At 47.9% G+C, this 14,039-nt stretch overlaps 1 protein-coding gene across 1 annotated transcript; it reads right to left on the bottom strand.

Moving 5' to 3' along the window:
• Positions 1–1,532: 1,532 nt before the first annotated feature.
• On the bottom strand, positions 1,533–13,762 carry baz1b (bromodomain adjacent to zinc finger domain, 1B). The gene is made up of 21 exons (XM_076145959.1): positions 13,006–13,762; positions 11,696–11,812; positions 10,729–10,873; positions 9,896–10,088; positions 9,658–9,779; positions 9,370–9,567; positions 9,110–9,277; positions 7,727–9,020; positions 7,458–7,640; positions 7,215–7,353; positions 6,961–7,112; positions 6,740–6,854; positions 6,529–6,627; positions 6,236–6,413; positions 5,948–6,133; positions 5,721–5,868; positions 5,389–5,536; positions 5,150–5,265; positions 4,463–4,602; positions 4,268–4,374; positions 1,533–4,176 (listed from the first exon to the last, which is right to left on the bottom strand). The coding sequence occupies exons 1-21, from the start codon at positions 13,122–13,124 to the stop codon at positions 3,504–3,506; spliced, it is 4,740 nt and encodes a 1,579-aa protein (XP_076002074.1). The 5' UTR covers positions 13,125–13,762; the 3' UTR covers positions 1,533–3,503.
• Positions 13,763–14,039: the final 277 nt, after the last annotated feature.

Here is a 14,039-nt window from a genome sequence, read left to right as displayed (position 1 = left end):
GGCAAATTACAGATGACTCACAGGCTGTCAGCGCCTCAGCACGTGCAGTATTTCATGAGATCTTGCTGTCCTCCTTTCACTCCCTCCTGCGCCATACGCCATACGCCACACACACACACACACACACACACACGCTGAGTTTTGGCTGTGGATCGGTGTGTTTTCCACATAGGATCATTCTGCCGCCTACTACCTGTGTGGGCACAAGTCTGTGGATAGCTTGCTTTCTCTCTCTCTCCCTCGCTCTCCCTCACTCTGCCCAACAGACCAAAAGCATTATTTGGGGGTATAAACAAACCACACTCAATGGCAGTCTAGACACAGTAATAACTTTGTCTAAATGTCTTCCTAGTGGACAAACTGGAATTGTTCTGGAACTCCTTTTGAGTTTCCTCTGGCTGTGTGATCATTGACATGTGGAGAACGTCAGGAAATCTTGTCCACAATGTGTCAAAGTTGGAGTTTGGATCGTTGTTGAGCCTTTGTCGTGCGGTTACGGTGTTGAGTAACCCAACCAAACTTCACCTTCTCCCTCATCCGTCTCTGTGGAGGACAGAACCATTTGTCCTCTGTAATAACACTTGGCTAAAACATATCTGAACCTATTTTGGCCACGGATGGGTGACAATTAAAGGAAAAACGGGAATAATTGAATGGTGGAACACGAGCAATCCAGAAGCGTGTACTCACTGCATGATACACTTTGACAATTAACATTCCGACGTGCTCTGCGGCATGTGTAAAAACGCTGAGCGGGTCCAGTTGACCTCGATTTGGACCAGAATGAAGCGAGGGAAACAATTTGGGAATGAAAGATGGTTCATTTTGGGGGGCATGAAGCTTGAACGGTTAGTGACAGCTGTGTTTAGTTCTTGTGTAAACATGTAGGTCAACAAAGGTCGGGAAGTGTGATCCACAAAGCATCAGTGACCGCCATGCTCGTGCGTTAGGAGACAGATTGTGAGAGTGCAAGACCCTTCAAGCAAGTAACAGAGGGACGTTGTATCAGGGTTTCAGTGCATGAACTCAGACTCAGGTCCGTTTGTCCAACGCCTCCAAAATTGTCAGAATTTAACTGTTGTTGTAGTGCCACCACTTCTTTCTTGTTTTGGCAGAAGGTTTGAGTACACACGTCCATCACGTCTGGTCACAGTGGACTCATTCATTCAAGACAGGCAGCACTTTCTGAAGAATGAGCCAAGCAATCTCAACTTTAGCAGCCAATTACAGCAGAACAGCCAGGAATTGAGCAAAAAAACAAAGAACTTTTGTCCATCTGGGTCCAGACGCTCTACGTGTAAAATTGAGCAACAATTGACCTAAAATTGTATGAGTAACAAAAAAAAAAAACTCCTGAGGAAGGACACAAGGAATCCTGGGAGAACTTTGATCAGTACAGCGCCACCATCAGGCCGACAGCTGCCACGACAACTCTCCATCCTTCCAACTTGTTCGTCATTTTACCTGGAATCAAATGAAAACCTTTTGATGTAAAACACAGATACTTACAACACAGAATCCACACCAGAGTGTAACAGTTGTGGGGTATTTTATTAAAAAGTAAAGACATCAATCGGTGGTCAGGGCTCGTCAGCTTTCCTCCTTTTTTTTTTTTTTTCTTTATCATGGAGCACAAAGGTTTTACAGTTGGCAGTGACGTCTGAAGTGAGTTTGCTTCTCACCTCCGTACAAACAACAGGAGGAACTACGGTCTTCATCCATAGCCTTTATTGGAAATTCTTTACATGTAAATCCTCCAAACCTGCCGGAAACCCAGCTTTAGAGACTATAAATATATATATAAAAAAAGGAAGTGTAAAAGACTTTTGCAGTTTGTCCAGGAATTTAAAGAAAGCATTTACAGTCAGGTCTCGTTTGGAGGAGGAGGAGGAGGGCAGTCGCTTTTGCTTGTTTGTTTGTTTGAGGTCAAAACTTTGAAACTGCTGCTGCTGATGATGATGACGACGACTTGTTAACTATGTCACGAACAAAGTGAAAATAAAAAGTTGGCGGGGCGAGGCAGTGGTTTCAAAAATGAAATCAAAAGTTTGGATGATACCAACACTAGAAAAACAGCACAGCACAGACAAGAAAGAGCAAACCCACCACTGCCTCACCTCTATATACATCCATGGAAACCCTGGCAACAATAAGCAAAGGATTCTGGGGGGGGGGGAATTCAAGTGTTGTGCCCCCCTGTCTAGATTCAACATCTTTATCCACACACACATTTGCTGCAGTTCAGCCATTTAGCTCCCTCGTATTGCGTCCGACACGGCGCCTGCCTGCCTGGTAACCGACCGGCGTTCAAACTGCAGGAGTGGAGCGCCACCTGCTGACCGTGGCGGGGACTCGCCCTGCACCTCTCCCCTGGCCCGTATCGAGCTGCTGCAGCGTGTACTCGTGATTGATTGGCGGTGTGACGCGTCCTCTGCAGATCTATTAGACGTGGGTTAACAACTCAACGACTTGTCATTTACGATACGGAATAAAATGTGCAAAAACAGTCAAAATGCCCGCTTTCTCCACAAACATGTCGGTTTAAAAACACTGCTTAAGCACATCGTCTCCATCCAATCAAAGTATGGCATAATTATTGTAAATGACTCTACACTTTACTTCCTGTTCTCAATAAACATCATCAGAAAGCTGAGATGACGCCTTTTTTCTTCTTCTTCTCTAGTGGACGCTGCATGAATCTGAGCCTGGAGCTGAAACGGGAAACGGAACCCGTTATTAGAACAAAGACCGTAATAGTGGTGAGATTGTTAATGAGAGCACATTTTCAGGTGCCCGGGGGGGCGAGGAAGAAATTCTTGTGGGGATGTTTGCATTGTTTAAGCCAACGACTCGCACGAGACGATCAAACTACCGAGATCGCCTCTGAACAGAAATAGTACACTGAAGAAAAACACGAATACGGGCAGACGAGTTTTTCCCCTTCCTTTGCAAAATCCCTAAGAAGTGATGGTGTGTGTGTGTGTGTGTGTGTGTGTGTGTGTGTGTGTGTGTGTGTGTGTGTGTGTGTGTGTGTGTGTGTGTGTGTGTGTGGTCTGAGAGAAGACAAAAGCCCTGATTCGGTGGTTCAGTGATATTTCAGGGAGCAGGTTGCATGACATCACACCTTTGCCGTCTCCTGGATACCAGCTTTAAAGTCAAATTACACTTTGAGGTTGTCGACTTGGAACTGAAAAAAAAAACTCAAAACAAAATCATCAAATCGAAAAAAGTCTTAAGAGCTTTTTTGAGGACCTCACAATTTTTTTCCTGTTTGAAAAAAGAAATTACCAATATTAAACACGTTTACAAATATAAATCAGTTTTCTTTTGTCATTTCTCTGTCAAAATATGAACAAAAATTCCTTTTAACACAAAAGAGTCTTTAGTTTGTGAGGTTCAAAGAGCCCCGGCTGGCTGAGGATTCGGGCTCTTTTTTAGAAGAAGAGCGAGACAGAAAATTTAAAGCAAAGTAGAGACGATGGAACGATAAAAGAACCCTGATTTCACAAACGTTTCTGTCTCTTGGAATGTCTCCTGCTGGACGTCCTGTCCTCCTCGCTGCTCCCGTCCCCCCGGCTCGCTTCCCCCCGGCTCGGCCGCTGGCGAGTTCTCCGCGCGCCCCGCTCGCCGTCGCTCTCCTGCTCCCTGTAATCCCTCCTGCTCGAGGTCCGCTTACTCCTCCTCGTGCTGCGGCTATCCTCCTCCTCCTCCTCCTCCTCGTCTTCCTCGCTCTCCTCGTCCCGGCGCCCCCTCCCGTGTCGGGTTCTCTTCTGCTGCTCTGCCGCCTCTCTCCTCGGCCTGCTCGACTTGCCGTTCTTAACCTTTTTGTTCCGTTCCACCTCCTCGTCTTCCTCGTCGTCTTCCTCGTCTGTGCTGGACGTGCCTGGGCTTAGTGCGACGCGTTTGCGCGTGTGTCGGCGGAGGTAGTTGAGGCCCGGCACCAGCTTCTGGAGCAGCTCGACGAAGGTCTGCTCCGTCTTGGCCATGCAGGAGAGCACGTGGCTGCCCTGCTGGTTGTACTCTTCGGCGTTGGAGAAGACGAGCTTGACGTCTTGCAGGAAGTCCTGTGCGTTGCGGTACGAGCCCTTGCTGAACTTGTCCAGCATGCTCTGGAAATCCATGGGGTTGGAGATGATGTCCAGATAGTCCTCGGCCTCGTCTAGGGACACGGGCTCTCTGGAAGACGAGCAGAGCGTTGGTACATGATGAAGCATAGATTGACATTAAGGTGTTGGTGTCGCACACATCTGGAAGCTTCTGTGCTCACCTGAAGGGCCAGCTGTAGCGGAACTTCATCAGCTTCTTCAGGATTTCCTCGCATCTCTCAAGCTCCAGCGCCTGCCTGCGAGTTCCTGTGAGGGAGCTCTGTCGCACCTGCACCCACCACACCACAAAGAGTTAAATAGAGAACTCTGGGAAATACCTCCATGTGCGTGTGCGTGTGTAAATAGAGGATTGGTACCAGTTCGTCGATGTCTGCGGGGCTGTTGGGGCCGGTCCTCTGCTTGCTGCTTTGGCCGCTTGCTTGATACGACTTCTTGGATTTGCTTTTGGAGCGTTTCTGCCGTGACGATGACTGCTTGTTTTTCTTCCTCGGTCTCACTATGGAGTGAAGGTTAAAACGTGATTAGGGTGACTTCAGAAGCAAAGGAGCTTAAAGAGAAACGAGGGCTCAAAAGAGCAACGGAAAGTGAAGGCAAAAAGACGCACAAACAGAAACTTGACTTAGTTCCATCATGTAGCGTGGACACACACTCCCTTAGCTGTGTCACATAATGCTGATGTTACCCTGAGCACATTCTAGGCGTGTTTCCTAAGGGTGTGAGCGAGTTCCAGATGCTTGGATGCTCAGGAATGGCACAGAAGAAGAACAAGACCTCGATGAAAACCTCCTCAGATCCTGCTCCTCTGGCTGGGACACAATAGCTCGCCTCTACGTTCATATGGGGGCCTGAACTCACAGAGGATCAGCCTGCCACATGCTATCAGTGGATACACACTGACTGAGCCTGAGAGGTGCTGCTTGACAAAACACACAGCGGAGACGAGGGAGCAGTCGGGGCCCGAATTCCCCTTCTGCATTCTTGCAATTACCAAAAACCCACTCGCCCTAAACTCTGTGCGCCTACAGAAGAACTTGGACACTCACAGCTGTGGCCCATCGCCGTGTAGTCGTTCTCCTCCTCATCATCTTCGTCCTCCTCGGAATCCTCTTCTTCCGACTCGTCCTCGTCCTCCTCCTCGTCAGAGTCTTGGCTGTAGTTCCTGCGGGGGAGGAGGGTCAGCGTTTAAAAACGGAAAGCGGTTGATTCTCGCTATGTTCCCGTCATGACTGCAGCCTAAGCGATTTATTGGAAAGAAGCCGATGACGGCGTGTGCGTCTCTTACCGCGAACGGGAGCCGCGCCGGGCCACGGTGGGCTGGCAGGCCTGGCACAGCCACTCGCCGTCGGGGATGCGGTACAGAGCCGGGCGCAGGCAGAACAGGTGGAAAGCTTTGTTGCATTCGTCGCAGAGAATCAGCTTCTCGTCGTCATCTGGAGGGAAAACCAGCTCACGTTACAAACGGGCGTCAGCAATAGATGAGATTTCACTAAGTGAGTATATGCAGGACACGAATAACTGATCTTCCAAACCAGGACATAACAGCGTGTAAATACAGTCAGACAGAATGACGAGTTAGAACATTTACAGCCAATTAGACCGGACGACCTGACTCACCTTTCTTACGGCAAACTTTGCAGCGGGCGTTCTCTGCACTCATGTCCCACTTGATGCAGGAATCCAGCAGACCGAGCAGGACGTGCATGCGGGAGAAGGTCTGGGCCTCTCGGATCGCTGTCTTCCATTGCTCCACGGCTGTAGCCACCTGGACGGACAGCGCTTCCATTAGGATCAGTAGAACTTTTACGTTCAGACTCTCTAACCTTCTGGAGCTCCTCTCTTACCCTGGCCTCCTCTGCCAGCTTCTTCTCCTCGTCCACCTCTTCAGCCTTGCTGTTCTCTTCGCCGCCTTGCTTTTTCTTCTTCTTCTGCTTGGGGGCCATGAAGCCTTGCAGGAACTTTTTGATGACGCAGGCCTGAATGGTGATGATGCTCTCTCCAAATTGTTTTAGGCTCTCCATCGCTCTCAGCTGTGTAGAAGAAGGTGGCATAGACGCGTGCAAACAGTGAATACATGTGGATCAGCAGTACATGTCGCGAATGTGTCTTGTTAACCAGACAAACCAAATCACCTGGTCTTCGAAGTCTTGGTTGTCGTCCAGGTATCCGAGTCCTCCCTTCTGCAGGCGAGAGGCGATCTCCTGCACGTCGCTGCGCATGTATTTGAGCAGCTCTGCATGGCCGTCGCAGGTCCTGAGGCCCATCTTGGACTTACGGGTCAGATGGATGGAGTGGACGACGTCCTGGTACCTGTCACATGGGAGGAGGTGTGTTGGTGAGCGCTTACGTTTAAGTAAGTATGTGATCATGAAAGGCAAACACGTGTCATGAGGTTATGGAGGCTGCAGTCAGGCGTTTGGTTTACCTGTGCTGTATCTTTGACCTCAGTTGACTCTCTCTGACGCCCTGAGGATGAAGACTCTCCATCAGCTCCTCCAGATCGGCTGTATTGTCGCATATACACCTGAAAGAATAAACATAAATTCATGTTTAGAAATATAACACGAGTGAATGACAACAATGGGAGGCGCACGGCAGCGTCGGCGTGTGGCGTACACACACTGCACGGTGCTCACCAGAGGTTCTGTCCTTGGTTGGGAACGGTGGTTTCTATACAGATGTCTGCTGGCGCCACCTGCTGGGCTCCATCGCTGACTGCGTCGTCTGTACTGCCATCGTCCTTCTCAGCTCCTGAAACCAGAAGATCCCAACTGTAACATTCCATAACATACTACACTGTGGTTGATTTACTTACTATTATTCACAATATGTGCAGCCATAATGGCGGCCGACTCACCATCCTCATCCTCTTCTACAACTTCTTCAGTTTGGTTTTCCTCTGCAGATTTCTCCTCCTCGGGTGGGGGGGTGTAGCTGTAGTCGATACCTTCGTGTACCCAGCCCTTCTCAATGTACAGACCAGGAACCACGTCAGAGAAGAGCCAGTATCTGGGAAACAAACAAACACGACGGTCAACAACAAGCTGTCAAAGCAACTGGTAGTCGCTCGATGTTGAGTCTTCGTTGAGGAAATATAAAGGCAAATGTAACCTGTTGTGATTTCTGTCCGTGCCCAGTGGCACCCGGCGCAGCACTTGTTTGGCTTTGGCGATTCCTTCCTGAAAGGCTCTCTCTGCGCTAGCTTTCTGCTTGCGCAGCCGCTCTTCCTCAGCCTCCTTCTCCATGCGCTCTGCGGGACCAACAAACAAATGTGATGAGCACTGACTTTTAAATCAGCAATAACCTACAACAATAAGAGTAGAGTAGTGGAGTTCATTAGTTGCTGCATTGCACCTTTGTTCTGTCTGTCCTGCTCCTCTTTGTCCTTCTTGGCCTGCATGACCATCAGCTGCCTGCTCTTCACTGAGGTGATCATGTCTTCTGGCTCTGGTTCCACTGTGACCTCCTTTTTGACGTCTTTCTTGGCAATCGCCTCTTTCTTCTTCTCTGGTTTGAGTGTGCCTCCCTCCTCTTTGACTAAAGTCAGGGCCAAAAACTATTTTAGAAATCAATCAAATATATACACATCAACTTATAAGACTCTCTGGTGTGTTCCTTCCTACCTTTGTCCTCCATCTCCTTACGCTTCATCTTCTGTGCCCTTTTCCGGTTGTTAACCTCCTTGAGCGTAGCCAGACGCTCCTTCCACAGCTCAGCTGAACGCTGTTGCATCGAATCAACGTGATCTTCAACCGAGTAGGTCATGAGGATGCGGTGACACAGTGCCACCAGTAGGTTCACTTTCTCCTCAGGGCTCAGCTCAAACACTTCAGTCGTCTCGAGTTTGTCCAAGAATTCGCTGGATATCACATCATTGTAGTCGTTGACGGGGGCCAAGTCCTCCGAGCCATGGGCGCTCTCCTCGCCGTGTGCGTCGCACGGCCGTAGGCACAAGCGAGCCAGCTCGGATGCTGAGTGCATGGTGAGGGGGATCTCTGATAAGGGCATGTCCAGCTCACTGTAGCCTTCGGCCAGCTCGTCCTGTAGGAGCGTCTGCAGCAGAACCACAAGCACGCGGTTCAGGTAGAGGAAGCCCGACCCTTCCCCAGCCAGCGCCTCCATCAGAGCTATCGCTGTGATGGGATACTGGTCGTCTGGCATCAGCAGGCCCGCATAGCAGTTGAGGAAGTCCACCACCATGGCCACGTTGCCAAACAGGGTGTTGGGCAACCCCTCAGGCATGTCTACCAGCTTGAATGTGGGCAGGCTTTTGCCCCCTTCGATCTCTTGGTCCTCGTATCGGCGGGATTGTTCCCGGCGAACCAGCATCTCCTTCTCTCGTCTCTCCTTGGCCCTCTCCCTCAGCTTCTCCCTGATTTCCTCACGCCTCTTCTTCATCTCTTCCTTCTTTTCCTCCTCACTCATGGCCGCCCACCGTCTCTTCTGCTCCAGCATTTCCCAGCGTTTCTGCACCAGCTCCTGGAGCTCCTCGGGTAGTCGGCCCCGCTCGTCTGCCGACAAGGCCTTGGCGGTCTTGGTGATCAGGTAGGACAGAGCATTCTTCTTGTCTTCTTTGCCCTTGTTCTCTTTGTAGTAACGGAGGAGGTGGAGGGTCATGGGGTGCAGTGGCTTCCCCAGCTTGGGGGTCCCCATCCCTGTGCTGCGGCCTCGCTTCTTCGGGCTCCCAGCTGGGGTGCTCTTGGCCAGATGCAGCAGGGTCATCTGCTTCATCTTCGGCGTCTTAGGGCCTCCTTTAGTGTTTTTAGTTGCTTTAAGAACATTCTTATCGCTGCCCTTGCCGGTTTTCTTTCTTTCCTTCTTGTCCCCTAACTTTTTGCTGGATTTCGAAGTGCCTTCTCCTTTCTTTGGAGATCCTGAATTCTTTACCTTGAGTGGGGAACCATTCATTTTGATTTTCTGCAATTAAGCAACAACTTTTACCTCATGGGCCATAACTGACATGTAAACAGTGACGATGTGTATTGCACAAAAGCTAACTAACTGACCTGCATGTGACCCCAGATGGTGGGACTTAGGGGCATGTTTTTCTTTTTCTTCTCTCCCTTCTCAGTTCCCGATTCCTCCCCTGTGTCCGAGGTCTTCATCTTTTTACTGGGTCGACCCTCAGGAGATGACAAACTCTTGCGCTTGGCGGAGGGATTCTCGGCTAAAAACTGGAGATGAGCACAGAGAATGAGCCACACGCATTTGTGAGGGATGAAAAACAACAACAAGCCAACTTAAATAGGTAGAATCATCGAATTACCTTGTGTGGATCGAGAAGAAAGTCGCTGAATTTGCTGGGAAGGTTAAACTTTTTGACCAGTTCATCCTCGACCACCCAGGGGGCGCTCTCCCCCATGCCCAGCCTGAGAGCGTAGTGCCTGATGAAGTAGCGCATGATCTCCTTGGTTGGCGGACGCTCGGTTCTGAAGAGGCTGTCAGCTGGGACGTCACTGATCACCTGTGACATTCATGTTAGAATCATGAGTGTGTCTCATTCAGGGAAGGAGGGGGGGAGGATGATTTAACACCGATGAAGCCGTCTACCAACCTTGTCCTCCGTGATCAGCTTGACGTCATACTTGTGAGGAAGGAATTTTGGCATTACCCATCTCTTCTTCTCTTCTTTCATAGCGGTGGGAAGTTTCCTTGGTGAGCGCCGAGCTCGATCGCCTGATTAGAAGGACAATAAGGACTTTTACTTTACACACTTTTTTGGAAAGTCCGTTTATGCTCATTTTCATTTTGATTGGGTTCTGGATGTGATGGTCTCACAGATGTGTACTCACAGAGACTCTCCCTCCGGTTCTCTTCCTCTCTGAGAGGAGGTTCCTTCCTCTGGTTCTCCTGGCTGGCGTTCTCCTTGTCACTGGAAGGAGAATCGCATGCGCCTTCCAGCTTCTTCTCCCCCGTCTCACCCTCTGGGGTTTCTAGGGCATGAATCTTCACCACCGTCACTCGCAAACTTTTATCCTTCCCCACCTGGAAGAAACAGCAGTCAATGTTTAAGCATTGAAACTTTGGCTCAATTTCACTCATCTACATTAAAAGTGTGCTGTGGATCAGTTGCTTTTCATCAGTGGCACCAATTATAAATTTAGACTTCACATCACTGCCATCAATTCTCTCCAAAGCATGTTTTTAGATTGAGTGTTGAATCTTTTAAGAGTTTTCATTCGTTACAAAATGACATTAAGGGAAAAAAAGAGAAAGTCAGAGAAATAATAATGATCCTGCAGTTGCAATGTTTTAATCTCAGAGCCAAGAAATGTAACTAAAAACTGGGTGACCATCAACTATTTATTAATAGATTCTGTGAAAACGCAATTCAATTACATTTTTATTTCAAATTGGCCACTCTTTGAAATATAACCTTCTAGTTTAAGAAATTGCACTTTTTTAGCTTTTAAATTCCAATAGTTGGTTTAAAAGTCTAGTCTCTTAAACATAATGAAATGAACGTCTATTACTCAGCGGATGTGTGTGGCTGAAACATGACATTGCCGCTGCCAAGGCTACGTGTCTAAATCCTGCCAGGGTGACCTTGCTGTTCCGCGCTCCATATGCAAAGCTACTCAACAACAAAACAGACACATTAGGAATTTGAAGAATTTGAACTGACCAGGAAGTCGCACTCTTCGCCCACAGCGTACTTTGTGAGGATCTCAACCCAGGCCATTTCGACCAGTTTGTCTAAAGACACTGTGTTGTGGTGGACCATCTCCAGCACCGGCTTCTCAAACCACTGGTTATACTCCTCCTGGAGGCTGCACACAAATACGGGCCCAGTCAGTTGTTAGTATAAAAACAAATCTTCACATTAACTTTCCATCATACACCAATGCTATGCTTCACTTTGATATAAAACAATGTGTCCTCTTCTTTTCATAGGTTTAGTGTCTACAACACTCAAGTTATGGACCGACTATCAGACTCTAACAGCAGTCGGATTCAATGGACTAGTTAGCCACCATTCATTAGACTGGTGTTCCCACTGTCCTGTAATACTACATTACTCACAGGGAGCGTAGCGTTATGTAAGAGGGTAACAAAGGACTGGGACCGACCAATAGGGGGAGCACATTCTCTTGCTAAGTAAATATAGACAGGCTTACGTAGATCATGATTCTCTAGCTTTACTGAGACAAATATGCAGGCTGATTCATCGTTGTGCCTTTACTGTTGACAGATATGAACGTATTTAACACAGTGGAATTTATCTTTGCCATGTAGATGCTGACACATTGCGGGTTCATCGATGACTCAAATCACACATCACCTAGAGGAGGAGCGTCAGGTTTATCCAATCATAGCTCAGCAACGAGCCCTGTGACCTTCACTGAGAGAGCAGGGTTCCTTCCTGATGCTACTCTGTGTTTATGTAACACTAATCTTTGCAATGAAAACTGAAAGTAACTCTAAATAGTCAGAATTGGATATAATATAATTAAAGACAAATGGGGAACACTTCCCAAGCAGATAGGACTTAATATGAAGATCCACCTTTAAGTTTATTGTAAATGAAAATGATCTTAATTTGTTTGATGGAATCGTGAACACACACACACACTCGCGGGTTCAATACTCACAGTTCTGTGACTTCTTGTTCCTCCTCCCATGCTTCCTTGTGTGTGAGCTGACTGCTTCCAGTGCTCTTGCATGTCCAGATGCGCTCATCGTACCTCTGTAGACGTGCTTCATACTCTCTGTAGATATTTTGTCAAGGAAACTGCAAATTGTATGTGTCTTAAAAACACATAACACCCAAGCAATTCAAATACACAATTACATAAAAATGTAACGCAAGTGTAAACGTCACATGATGTAATTCACCATAAACATCAATCAATAATGTAAAGGTCAATCCCCGAATACTAATCCAGGCCCTAAATGTATAAAAGAATAGTAAATTGTACAGCTGATATAAAAGAATACAATAAGTGAGGCACTGGCAAGCATAAGGTCTAGCTTAATTAATGTTTTGCGGAACAAACAAACCGTTGTTGGATGAAAGTATGTAGTTTGTCTTGACTACCAGAGATGAAAGTAAAACCTTAACAAGCAACATCCCGGAAAACGATCACGGTCACTGTGCTCTATGGGTTTCATATCTTGAACCACGTGACAACATTTTATACTAACTTAATAAAGTTACTTTAATGAGGACATATTGTATAATCATGTCTCGTCTGACTGCTCTGCTGCTTTATAGGTTTCGCTGGCGGAACTTCTGACGTATCATGCTTTCACATCCACCACATGAAGAAGTGTGAAAAGTTATCAATTACACCAAACCCCAACTCTTAAGCTATATACAACCAAAGTGAGTTCCCTGGTGCACAGCTCGTTAGTTTGTCACTTCTTGGTAAAGAGTAAAAACACACAAATTAACTCAAACTCTAGGTAGCTTCTGTGCTAATGTTAACTTCTAGGCTACGTCTTGGACTGCGCGTCCACCGTCATGCTATTGTGACAAAATGGGAAACCTCCGGCTAGCAGTTAGCTCCAACAGCTAATGTCAATACTTCTGACAGGGGCCAGATAAAGCCACCGGAATGCGTGTTGGCACCTCGCTACACAACTAAAACAAACTAAAATATCTTCATTTGAGTTTAAGAAAGTGGTTCGCCGGCTACGAAAACTAACTTCATTAGCAGTAGCTAGTAAAGCAACGTTAATGTTAGCTAACGAGCTTGACACCCAAACCCTAGCGTTACTCTACCCGGGGAAACAAAGCACAGAAACAGTCAAACATGTCGGCGAGCGCCCGCTTACACACCCTAGCTGTCTTTCGCTATTCTGTGTAGTTGTTTGAACAATAGTGTGTCCGGGTAGTCACGGGCAGCGGCTAGTTGAACGTGCCGACACTGAGCCTCGGCAGCATCATGTATAAGGATACTCTTTGTTCCTGAAGGCCTCCTTGCTGTGCTCGACGATGTAGACCTCCTCTCCCGGGCCTGGTGGCTCGGCTAGCGGCTTAGCTAGTGGGTAAGGTTTCCGTCCCAAAAGCGGTGCCATCGCGGATACAGATACGGCACTGAATCAAACCCCCCGGTAGCGAATTAGTACAGACAGGTACGGTGTGTCCTTAGCATGTATCCCGGTGCCGCGAAGTGTCAACGCCGCACGTTCCGACCGGCAGGGCCCGGCTCAGCGTGTAGCGGGTTAGCTCAGTGGCTAGCAGCTTGGTCGGCTACCTCGTTGCAAAACAATAACAGTGCGCTTATTACAAGAAGTCGCATCATCGCAGCCCTCGTCTGTCCTCCTGTAGCATCGTCACAATCCTTTCCACACAAAGTCTTTAGTTTGAGATGCGCGTCTGGACTTTTCTCTGTGGATAGTTGAGAAACTTTCAGCTCTCCCGGATGAAGAAGAAGAAAAGGATGTAAGCGGCACCGAAATCAAACTCGCGGCAAAGCCTGAGCTCAGTTCAGCAGGAGGTCTGGCGCGCTCAACAATTTACACTTCTTCGCAAACTAGGCGTACTGACGCGTAATTAGTTGTCTCTGTTTCGTTTCACTTAACCAAGGCGCACTATTAGCACACAGCGGCGCGACTAATTCTTACTAAAAAAGTAAAGTGTATCAATCAAGAGGTTAATTTCTTGTCGAAATGGCGGGAGTTTCTTGTCCACCGGCACTGTACAAGTCGGTTTCCCCGGCAGCAAGCGGCGTCGTATGCAGGGACCGCCCTACGTCGACGCTGATTGGCTCCCTGAGTGTAGCGCCTTCATCGAATTGTTCTACAGCGGCCTGTCATTGGCTGATACGACGTGCCAGTTACTTTTAACAAAGCCGCGCCCCTCGCTGCATATAAATTGGAGGCTAGAGGTCAGGTGATAAAGAATCCACCCCTTTAAACTCGATATAAATGATTTAAACTAATTTTCAGCGTCTATTATAATACCGTTGATGAAAGTGAAGAAGGAAGGTT

Source organism: Genypterus blacodes, unplaced genomic scaffold (genome assembly GCF_046128005.1).
Source record: "Genypterus blacodes isolate CSIRO-AG114 ecotype Tasmania unplaced genomic scaffold, CSIRO-AGI_Gbla_v1 ptg000032l_1, whole genome shotgun sequence".
In the NCBI taxonomy this organism is placed as follows: domain Eukaryota; kingdom Metazoa; phylum Chordata; class Actinopteri; order Ophidiiformes; family Ophidiidae; genus Genypterus; species Genypterus blacodes.
Note: the sequence above shows the minus strand (reverse complement) of the source record. Positions and strands in the feature narration are given on the sequence as shown.